Source organism: Penaeus chinensis, chromosome 38 (genome assembly GCF_019202785.1).
Source record: "Penaeus chinensis breed Huanghai No. 1 chromosome 38, ASM1920278v2, whole genome shotgun sequence".
Classification (NCBI taxonomy): Eukaryota; Metazoa; Arthropoda; class Malacostraca; order Decapoda; family Penaeidae; genus Penaeus; species Penaeus chinensis.
Window position 1 is genome coordinate 29,959,002 of NC_061856.1, and position 12,500 is coordinate 29,971,501.

Below are 12,500 nucleotides of genomic sequence, written 5' to 3' on the forward strand. Positions count from 1 at the left end.
GTGACTAGCATCTGCACAGAGATCCAGCACCCCTTGCGCTACTGCCACCGTCACGGTGGTGGCTGCCCGTCCCCCCGCTCTGGCTGAGGGCATCACCACACCCCTCCCTCCTCCCCTGCCCGGGCTAGCCACCTTGAGAGCACATCCTTCAGTGGGGTAGTAGTTATTGCCAAAAGGACGGTTCTATTTCTCCATAGTTAAGTATACTTTGGGAGTGAGGGTAACGAGGTGCCCTCCGGCCGAGTGCATCACTGACAGCTATCGGCAGCTGTTGAGCCATGGGCCCCGGGTCTCTTTGGCACAAGATACAGTTAGGGCACGAGCGAGACCTTGTCAGGACGCACGAGGTTCTCATTCAGCAGGGCCATAAATCAGAAATGTTCTGTGGACATGACCCTCAGCTCTGATGATGGAACTTTATTTTTAAGAGTAAACGACTTATTCCATATCTAATTTTAAAATTTGGTAATATCACAAGAGTTCCATTGTTAAACATTTATCACAATATTTGTAAAGTAAATTAATCCCTAATCACATAGAATCACAAGCTCTAATATCATATGATTAATAATAATAACAGTAATATACATATCTGGAAAGGAAGACACCATCCAGTTGAGGGTCAGAATGTCCACAAATGCTGTTTAGACAACCTCGCACGGACAGCTAGTTGGCTGGGGTCAAATTACCACAGAATATGAGCCAGAGTCTCTGTACTTGTGTGAGTCCCTGGTAATGAAAGGTTATGAATAACAATTTGAAAAGATCTACTGTATACAATATGATATGTGCCTATGATTTCTGTATCGTGGTTACCATCATTGCTTGTCACAATGCAGCATCAACAGCCAATGTCTTACAGTCTGTAATCTTGTGAAGGGCACACCTCCCAACACTCTTAAATCATGCAGGTACCAAAGCCAGTCTAACTGGCCTCCAAACAGGTAACAAAAGGAACACACACGCACAATACTTGATACTTTCCAGGTACAAACACTGCAGGAATAATGAAGGGCCTTTGGTGAAAAAGGGACATTCAAAAGGTCCATATTTTTAATCAATCAACTGACTAAAACCTAGATCTTCGTTAAAACACATTACAAGAGAATAAACTTATTTCTCCATTTGCCACTGGCTGTAACTCTAGTAGCCAGGTCATAAACACTCTCCTGGGACATCCCCGTGACCATGAAAGTTTTGATTTTGTCTGCAGCGGGTGGCGACCATAGGGTTGCGCATTTTAGAGACTGCCGTCGTGATACCTACAAGCAGCTCACCCTACCACAGAGGGGATGCCCTTCACCTTTAATATCCTATCACAGGCAGTTCAAGCACACTGGGGTCCCCTGCATTCTACCCTGTACAATATTGCCTCAGACATAACTCCGTAAGAAAATAGTTTCCCAACAACTCAAGTGTTTCAACAAAGCATCCAACTCTGAGCTGATATGCTTATCAAATCACAAATGAAGAGGCAACATCACAGCATAAAACAAAGAAATTTCTTGCACACTTTCATCACCACAGTGGTGGGAGACCACTCATGTCTTGCTTAGTGATATAATTGTAGCACAATTAATAGAAAAAATACTACTTGAAGACAAACAAGACATTAACTTCTAATATTTAGAAAAAACTGAATCAAGATTGAGCTTGAAATTGATGGACTAAAAATAACAAAAAAAAGAAAAAAAGAAAAAAAAAAGTAAATTTACTCTAGTATAAATATATATTATATTCAAATGTTGACGTCAACACTTAAGAAGTAAAAACAAAACAATACCAATTTCTAAATAATATTAACAAATCTCTGAAAATTATATACACATTTTTACTACCATAATCCCATCTATCAACAACATATGTCCTTCACTGAGCCCTTGTCCGGGAATTAACTTAGGGCAGAAGTTCAAATTCACTATATTATTAATCCAATCACAGCACTCATCAAACCATGAACCATCAAAATATCACATGACCAGAAGTCTTTCACTACAGGTAACATAAAGGTAAGTGGCAATATTTCGCCCACTGATCAGAAGGAGAGTGTGGACAGCAGTGTTTGTTTACCAGGGGAGAATCACTCTAGAAGAAGCCAGTGCAACCAGGGGACCCCTTGCCACCAGTATATGTTCAAGAGGAAGATTTGTCAATTTACATGGTTACACCACATACAGTACAAAATATCCCCAATTACAAATTTCTCTTTTTGGAATGAAATCCATCATATAAATAGTAATCCAATTTGACAATGACTAGAACAAATACTAATAAGTGAATTGTTCAGTAATAATCACAGGCCAAATCCATCGCCTCCAGTTAGTCGCACTGATACAAACGGAGCTACCAGCGAATACAGCAGCAAAGAGCCGCCTTTCTGGCCCGGGCCGCAGTATACCACAGTCACATTACCAAACTTGGTATTCTAGCTGGCAACTTGGGATTTCTAAACTCTGATCAACAAAGAATGGCCCTAACTTTGGTTTTCTCTTTCAACGAGATGTCTTGGGACAAGATCCTGAGGCGATCTTTCACAAATCTTCAAATACAAAGAATCGTTACTGCACTATTTCCTTTATACTCACAGTGCCTGACATAGTTCAACGAAAATTACAAGGTAAGGAATGCACTATGATCCTGATCTCCCAAACCACCAGCTTAGCCGAGCAACGTGGAGACAAGCGGCCCGCCCGTGTCCTACCTGTCTATCATCTACAAGGAAAACGGATCATAGAGTAACAACTACAAATGATGGCAGTTTAAAAGGAGGGATCATATCTGATATGTTGTGGAAACACTATTAAAATGAGCCCTGGCTGCCCACACATGACTGCTCTGGTAGGAATTTACCACATGGCTATAAAGCTTTTCAAATTACTTACTTATATTTATGATATCTACAGTTAGGTAAATAACCCCATACCATATTTAAATTGCTGATATTTTGTTAATGTATGAACTAATTCTGAGAATCAGTTGGCAATTTATATTTCTTCATCCTTTATCATTCTTCTAATGATAACTGATTTGGGAAAAAAACATAAAAAACAGTCCTTTAGAAAAGTAACATGACTAAGGTTACCTTAACCTAAAAGGAAGCTCAGTGGTACAGAGAATGTGCTCGTGCATGAAAATCTACATATATAAAATATTCCTATTGGGAAAATCTGCTCTACTCCATATAAGGATGTAGTGTGTGGGTACTACATCAACCAGGGCAACGTCTTATGTGGGCAGCCGTGAAATAACCGGCAGTGCTGCCTGGTTAGGATACCAACTCTTTGAAAGCAGAACTGAACACATTGTAGCTGTCTCAGCGCCACAGCTAAGAGCACAGCTGCCAGCTACACGATAAGCTCATTCTTCGTTGTTCATTTCCATTACAAAAACTTATTCAGTCAGTTATTATGAGACATCATTGTGGAAGAATTTAAAGTTGTGAGCAGAGTTGGATTGGTAAAATCAGACACTGTCAAAGCAGTGCCAGAGAATGCTGACAAAGCACATGAAGAGATCATAGTAAGTATGAAACTTTTCATCTGCAGGTCACACATCTTGCTTTAAGCCAGAGATATGATTAGGATTATTTCCCAACCATTAATTTAGGTCTATGAAGTCTCATTTTTTCTGGACTAACTCTGACAGTCATAAGCCAGTAACAAGTAGTTAAAAGCTTTCTAAATGAAGGCATGCATGCCTTGCCTTTGGCTAACAAACTTCAATCTTAACACTGCTTTGTGCATTATCTAATCTTGCAGTCTAATTCATACTTATTGTGCAGCTGGAAGCTACAGTTGTGAGCAAAGTTTGCCCTTATGCCAATGGCATATCACATCTTAGTACAGCCACCTACTTGTCATAACAATCATTTACACAGATAATGGTACAAATAACATAGGTCTTACATCAAGGTCAACATTAACAGCATATAAGCTAACAATGTCTTGATATTTATACAGGTAAAACTACCCCTGACCCTGTAGCCAGAAGGCGGGCATTGAGACCCCCAGGGCAGAGTCAAACTGGCCGCTGCACCCACAACACAGGCGGCCCTCACACCTGCACAGGACATTATTCAACACAAACATGTGCTCACACTTTAAGCAATGCAAATATCAACATTATGTAAAAACCACAAATGTTAGAAAGGTGAAACTTTACATAGCTTGTGCCGTCAGCCTCAAGTATGCACAGGGCTTCCACTGAACTTGAATAATAATGACATTGATAAAGACCACCTGATTTGTATACTGTTAAAATGGATGTCTCAAGTCTTACTTTTTAAGCTATTGATCTCTGTATTTGCTACGGTACTATATATCTTTAATATTTAAAACACTTTGTCAGTTATTGTACTTTCCTAAGGTAAACTGCAGAGATGGAGTGTACTGAGCATACATAATATACCTGACGATAACACTGTCATTTTTACTGAAGCCCCGAGGAGGAAGCCCTGTGGTCCCTGCCATGGGGGTTCCAATCGTATACATGGTGAGTGAAGCAGTTCTGTCTCCTCTGAGCGTTCTGCCCACCAGACAATCTTTGTTGCATCATTTTACCTAGCTAACCGTCTCCTGCGCTTGCATACACTAAATCACAGCCCGGACCAATATCAACATTAACAAGAGTTTGCCTGCCAACGATGCCATGTTACCAGAGGCTACATTACCATCTGGGTCTATGTCAATTTTATTTACGGTCAATCACTGCAAAGAGATTGGAAAGAGAGAGAAAGAGCAAGTGAGGAATAACTACAGCAATACCATACATAAGATCCACAGCCATGGGAAGGAATGCGACCAATGGGTACGTAACGCGACTGTAGCCCTCTTGTTCATGGGGATGGTTGGCAGGCACAGCTCAAGGGGTGAGGCTCAATACATTCTGAATTCACTCACAGATTTATATAATGCCAATATATCACTACGCAACAGAAGACATTGAGCATTAAGTGTTGCTTCATTAAGACTTGTTTCCATATTGTTGTGAAGAGGAAATAAAGCCTTATCAAACCAGTTCAAATGCTCACCATAGCAGATTTTGCCGTCACATATAAAAATGAAAATAATAGAAAATACACATCACAATTTAAGGTACTCTCATGGGGCTTTCTCTAGATTAATTTATGTCAACATTAGCAGGTATGTCTTTATAATAAGTTTGGTGAACATGTCCTACTGTATACTGTATCACACTGATACAAACACAGGTTTGTGACAAAACATTTGAACTATCTCCCTATCATGGAATAAAAGAGGAAATTTCTTAGTCTAATTAAATGGGTCACTATTGACAAAGGCCAGTTTGAAGTATCATATACATATCATAGGCATCATTTGTCAACAAAGATATGGCAACTACTGATAATTATAAAAAAGATACAAGATTTTATGATATGTCTTGCATTTCAATTTGGATATGAAGTATGATATGTAGCATGTATTCACATATATATTGTAATGATATGTAATTTGGTCTGTATTCTTCAAGATATTGTTTTGCTTAACAGTATTTATAAACGTGACATCCCATATACAAAAGTTAACTCTATAATCCATAAGATCATACCCACCCTTTCCCTCATATATAAAAAAAAGAAAAGTAAAGAAAAAAAAAAAAAACAAGCAACAAACAAGCCCCTCCATCAAAGCATCACTCACTTACAAAAGAAAAAGTGTACAAAATAAGCCTCACCCCTAACTTGGCTTTGTAGCAGAAAAGGGAATGAAAAGAAAAACTGATGAACCTGCCTTACCTTAAGAAAGTCCAAACATTAAAATACAACTTCTTTGGTGAAGTTTTTTTCTATCCTCCTAACTTGGCAAATAATTATTAAAATTAAAATAGCTAGTACTATAACATCACTTATAAGAACCAACAAAAAGGTGGCACTGGGTTCGTGTCTGTTCTACTCCCTAATATGAGATCTCACTGATGAACCAAACTCCCTTCGTATAATAACAGGTAATGAGTGTGGAAAGGTTGTAACCATAATAACAACTGCTAATGATAATCCCTAGTTTACTGGACTGTGAATCCAAGGCTGAAGCTGTGATAGAAAAAAGAAAGCATGATTGGGAGCTGTGCGGAATTTAGTCTTTCTGCAGACCACAAAATCTACTTGTCATTAAGGCCCAGAGTAGCACACTTAATATGGTCCCATGTTTGTTTTCCTTTATGAGCAGAAAAAAATATGAGCCATCAACTTGTACTGTCTTTGGTCTTAATACTTGTTGATTGTGGCACAGTTTATTAACTGTATGTGCCAGTGAGCAACACAACACACCCTGTGAAAGCATAACATAAATACATAATTCTTGACTATTGACTAAAGAAAAACTATATGATAGTTCTAATTTGGAAACATCTGGATTAAACAAATAATCTTACAGTATGTTATCTAAACTTGGGGAGTTTGGTCTTCTCAATATAAAAACTATCTGTGAGAAGCACTTGATGACTCTATGAGCATGTCCAACACATAAATTATGGCGTAAAAGAAATTGGGAGCATTCCATTTGCCAAAAAAATAAAAAATGAAAATAATAATAATAATAACAAAAATATCTAAAACAAAAAATAAGGAAAAAAAAACTGAAATGAGGACTGAAAATACAGGAATAAAGAATTTTTAAAAATGGAGTAAAACCCATGGGCTGAGTTTACCCTCAAAAGTCTCCATACCTCCCAGCATTCCAGTGTAATTACATATTGCACGCACGAGTCCAGGTTTGAGTACCTAGTTTAGGTAGAAAAAAAATCCTCCTACAAACAGATGACAGACCTTCGTGCATGTTTTATCACACACTGGTACTTTTCACTTGATTATTGACATAACAATAGCTTGGGGATATATGAAGTCTGTTAGGCAAACACTCCAACTATGGTATTATTGCAGTAAAATGGTATTGAACATGGGGTTGTAATGGTAAGCTGTCTGTCCAGTTGAGCCGTTGCTATTGTATCATTCCTGCCATCGATATGCTTTTTAAGGAATTAACATTGAAGCCGGAATTTTTTCTGATGGTGTGGAAATGCATATTGGCAACAAAACAATTAGTATAACCAACAGTTACTTAATTAAAGCCTCTATCATCACAGCACATTAGCCATCATTTTTTTATATTGCTACCTATATGATATGATTCCTTCAGAGACATGGCACTGCAGCTCTGGTCATCTGGGGGAGTTGGGTGGCTCCTTGACACAGCCCCAGGGGGGGACTGTGGGGACGGGGTCTTGTGCTCACGCAGCCCCACAGATGAGGGGTTGGATGTTGGGGGGGTTCGCCCCGGACCCCCACTCGCTCCCTCCTGCTGCTGCAGCCGCATCTCATAGTCCACTTCAGCCATCTCCGAACTGCACTCATTTTCCGAATCGGGCTCCGGGGGATTATTTTCCGTGGACTGATCCAAGTCTGTGTGGGGGTCATTGTGGGGGCCACCTGAGCCCTGCTGGTCACTATAGTGTCCTACCAAATCTGGGTAAAGGGCAGGAAGGCTGCTACCCCCGCCCCCACCAGCCCCCAGCCCTGACGATGCTCCAACACCTGCTACATCCTCTCGGACATGTACTTTCATGTGGATTTTCACCTGAAAGATAAATTAGAGGCTTCAGATAACACTGTACTCTGAACTTTATATCCTTATTCTATAATCTTTTGTGAAGTATCTATTCAAACTTTATAAGGGCTATTCTATCAAGGCTGAGGATTTAAGTAATTAACATCTTCTAAATTATATATTCACTGTACATAAAGCATCTTGTTACATACTTAATAGCTGTTACATTACAACTTCATATGGAACCTTTTGTTCTACAAGGCATTTCTCAACATATAAAGTAAAATTATTTAAATATTTTATTGCACTTTACATATTCAGCCTAAGAGTTTATACCAAAAGTGTCAAAGTAACAGGGTCATAATATTAACTAACTCCTAAGTCATTTTCATTTCTTTTTTGTGTGATGTGAAACCAAAGCACTTTAAGCTTATGAAAATACATCTTAATCTTTCTTTATACTTACTAATGAAAAAAAACAAGGAGCTCTGATTATTGTAATCACTTACATGATAAAACAAGATTATCTTAAAACGTGAATCTCAGAAAAGTAAACACGAGCTAATCACTAACCTGTTGGCTCTGGATAAACCCCCTGCCACAAATTTTACACTTGTAAGGTCTTTCTCCTGTGTGGATCCTGATGTGAGTCTTTAGATGGTCCTTCCTTTTGAATTTGCGTGAACAATACTGACACTTATGAATGCGTGTCTCACTACCTGGTGTATTCAGTCTCTCCAGCCTTCGTAAAGGGTCACTTATTGGGAACATTCTCTGTAGGGCCCAAAGAAATAATACCTGTGATAAAATCTTTTAGCCGAAGTTACGCCTGCATATTCTTCCTTTTATTTTCATTTACACTGAGATTGTGTTTGTGAGATTTCCATAAAAAACAATGAAACTATAACTATGATTAATGATACTACATATTATGATAAACTTTTCCTATATATGCTCTTTCAAAATTAAATGTGATCTCATGCAGGCAATTCATTTATTTCTGGCTAATTTATTTGTGTGAATCTAAAAGGCCTTTAAAAGACCTTTGTCAAATTCCTCTCAAAAAGTATGAATGCATGCACTGAACTTCTCACACTACCCCTTCCTCGAATCCCGTCTCTGGAATAGTGTGAGGATGGATTTAGGAAAGGGACTGTGTGGGGGGATTCAGGCAAGGGATTGTGAATCCTGAATTCCTCCTCGTACAATCCCTTCCCTGAATCCATGTTACCTAATCTCCTCCTTTAGCAAGACTTATATACATACCCCATATGGTTGGGAACTTGCAGTCGGGTGCCCTTCATGCCCCAGGAAGTTGAAGATTGCAGGGGGGAGGTATGGGTGCCGAGGAGCATCACTCAACGACAGTGGTGACACGTCCCCAACTGCTACAGGAGCATCCCAACTGTTGCCTCCCAAGTCTTGCTTCACACGCTGCAGCAGCAAATTGCTCTCATATTTCTGATCCAAACACCATCATGCTCTATTATCATGATGTACTTTTATTTACATTTATCATTATCATCATTATTACAGTTATCATTAACTCCTATAATTATTATTTATCATTATTATCATCATTATGTTATCATAAACTCCTATAAATATTATCATCATCATTATCATTATTATTAATATTGTTATTATTCTTATCATTATCATTATTATTAACATTGTTATTAGTCTTATCATTATCATTATTATCATTAACATTAAATCATCATTACTGAATATGTTGCTTACACTAATGCATTTATAGTGTCTTCTGGTTTAGCAAAGACAAATATTAATTTAACTGGTGTTACTGAAAATAGTATTTTTTATATGATAATAGAGATGGGAAATTTGGATCCGATATTCCTTAATCATATATATGTATGCATGCATACATACTAAGTATGCCATTCATTTTTGTTTAACTTAAGATAATTTTAGATAAATGTATGAATTCTTGGTATCAATTACTGATTCTGATTGAGAACAAAATTCTGCGCTTGCACTGTTAAGTTATTAGTACGTTACGCATATTATAAAGCATAATACATTGCTATTTGTCAACAACATAAAACGGAAGAAAAGTAGATATCAACACGTGATTCTTACCAACTGTGACTGGTAGGGCGATCTTGGCAAAGCACTTTGGCATTTATTGTGTTCTTCCGATCTGTTCACATCCGCCTCACTGACGGCCAAGAGCGAAGAGCTGGGTGCTGATGAGAGATCGTATGGTGGCCGATGGGGTAGCATGGGGTATGGGTGGTACTCCGGCGGCATGTGAGGGTGCTGGGGGCCTGGGGGTCTCGTGGCCACTGCTACTGCCGCTGCCAACGCCGAGGCATCCACTGAAGGGTGTCGAGGAGGTGGAGGATCTGGGGCGCTGGGGTGACTGGGCAGCCGAGAGTGGGTCGAAGTGCCTCCCAAGGGCGGCAGTTTGGGGTTCACCAAGGGTGGGGGGTTGGGGGAATGGGGTTCGCTAATTGGGGTGGCACATTTGGTGGGGGGGCCAGTGCTGGGGGAAGGGGAGGATGAGGCACATTGACCTCCCTGATCCCCTACAGGAGAGGATGGCCGGGAATTTGTTGGCTCCAAGTCCGCAAGCCCCCGGACCTGAAAGGAAGAGCCACTTCAGTCTTTGCTCTTGTGAATTGGAAAAATACAATTATAAAAGCTACGCGCCCTTCTAAATTGAAAGGAGAATCCATTTAATTCTTTCCATGCGATATAAAAAATGTCCTTTTGACTTCGGAAGAAACAGCCGTTTCAATCTTTGTTCGTGATAGTTAAAGATACATATGTGTATATATATATATATATAAAAAAAAAAAAAAATCACCCATCTTCCTTGGCAAAGGAAAGCTATCCGAGTCCATTCTTGTGGTAGGAAATAACAGTATATAAAAAATTCGTCCGTTTCATTCTCTCTAGCTTCAAATTTCATGATTCGGTGACTCGAAAACTGGTATTATAATTGAAAGAAAAATAATACTCCTGATGGAAAAATCTAATGCTGACAAATGACGTTATAATCCCTAGCAATACAATAACTAATGAAAATCCCTTCATGTTTTTCCTTTTCATCAAATGACGTTACATTACATCAGGTAAAGTGATTATGGAAATCCTTTTCCCCGGCTGTCCATTATGGGCATTATATCTGATTAATAATAAATATCCTTCTGTGATATCATATATTCTAATGGAGAAATCTGATTCTTTAGAATAGCAATTCATTAAAACTATACAAGGGTTCATGACCAACTTGAAAAAAGACATCGCACATGTTTCACGTGCGTGCTTGCTAACATATAGTGCCTCCCCTAATAAGAAAAAAACAAGAAAAAAAAACCATACATATATATGTATATATATACATTATTTAAAATCTATAGTTGTCTATGGTTTGCAGTCTACAATCGTACCTTTTTATTCATAATCTTTTCAATATCCATTTACACCACGTTTTATACAAATTATATATATTTTTTTTTTATTTTTATCATTCTTCCTATATACATAGTTTCGGCCTTATTCATCTATAATAACTTTCATTATCCTTTTCATCTAAACTATTTATTTGCACCTACAACACCTCACTTACATCCGCCATCTAAATCGTATCACTCCACGACCTTGTTTTTACGTTTCAAACGCTTATTAAAATACTTCTCGTTTACTTTCCTTTTTTCTTTTTTTTTTCCTTTACTTTACATTTACCCTTTTCCTTTCCTTTTTTCCTTACCTGAAGTGAGTTTGCGACGCGGAGGATGCGTTGAATCTGATCATGGCTGACGGACACCTCCCCGCGGTACATATAGGTAAGCAACGCCTCGCACTCATCCCCGCTAACATCTTTCAGGAAGATGATGGGGTGTTGATGGGCAGGGTGGCGTGCAAACAAACCCTGTGGGGGGAAAAGAGACATCGGTTAGCACACGCCATTCTTTTAGAGTGGTAAATGGTTCCTAAATTGATGCCAAGTACTGCGGAGTATTCTACGGTATGAACGATTTACTGACGTGTTGCAAGGGACATTTTCATTACTGGTGTACTACAAGAATAGTTTTCTGTGCTGGTGTACTGTCAGAAACAACAACAATAAATATTGTTTTTTTACTAATGGAAAGATGTACTTCCGGAAACATTTTCTTTCCTAATGTACCGTAAAATAATATTTGATTCGTTTAATCTATCGTTGCATTTCCATATCTCGTTCTGCACTCTATGCGAAAGATATTAACCAACATCTGAGTAACATGATATAAACCACAACCTGTAGGTACAGCTGTAAAAGGGAACATACATTGCACAAGTGATGCACGAGATGAGGGAACCGTATACAAGTACCTCTAATTATTAAGCAGGGTAAATGTCACAGGCATATTTCAGCATGCATATTAATATACATTTCCGTTTGATAGATGCATCCTTTTTCGTTATTCAGAAGCATGATGATGTGTATGTAAAACCTTATTTTATTATATAATTGTACACAACGATATGACCTTAATATTCCTCAAAGCTGCCATATGAACGCGAGATGGGAACAGATGTTCTCTCAAACATGGCAGGCAGTGACTCACCACCGAACCTTCAACGTTAAGCTATTTTGTAGAATATATATAGTGTGTGATACTGTTAACAATTAAGACAAGTACATGTGGAAAGAGAGAGAGAGAGAGAGAGAGAGAGAGAGAGAGAGAGAGAGAGAGAGAGAGAGAGAGAGAGAGAGAGAGAGAGAGAGAGAGAGAGAGAGAGAGAGAGAGAGGGAGAGAGAGAGAGAGATTGAGAGAGAGAGAGAGAGAGAGAGAGAGAGAGAGAGAGAGAGAGAGAGAGAGAGAGAGAGAGAGAGAGAGAGAGAGAGAGAGAGGAAAATAAACTAATAGACTGATAGAAAGAGGAATAAAAAATAAAATGTGAAAAATCTGAAAAGATATATAC

General features: G+C 38.7%; 1 protein-coding gene across 16 annotated transcripts in view; it reads right to left on the reverse strand.

Annotated features, from left to right (window-relative positions):
- Positions 1-12,500, reverse strand: part of LOC125045850 (zinc finger and BTB domain-containing protein 14-like) — a 119,198-nt gene that overhangs the window by 856 nt on the left and 105,842 nt on the right. For 14 of the 16 annotated variants that reach the window (XM_047643394.1, XM_047643388.1, XM_047643391.1 and 11 more), the window contains 5 exons: positions 11,302-11,463; positions 9,666-10,169; positions 8,829-9,023; positions 8,136-8,345; positions 1-7,592 (listed from right to left, as the gene is read on the reverse strand). The exon at positions 1-7,592 is cut by the window's left edge and continues 856 nt beyond it. In XM_047643394.1, coding sequence (XP_047499350.1) covers positions 7,113-7,592; positions 8,136-8,345; positions 8,829-9,023; positions 9,666-10,169; positions 11,302-11,463 — 1,551 coding nt within the window. In that variant the 3' untranslated portion in view covers positions 1-7,112. The remainder of the gene's footprint in view (positions 7,593-8,135; positions 8,346-8,828; positions 9,024-9,665; positions 10,170-11,301; positions 11,464-12,500) is intronic. The other 2 variants (XM_047643382.1, XM_047643383.1) reach the window with 2 other exon arrangements.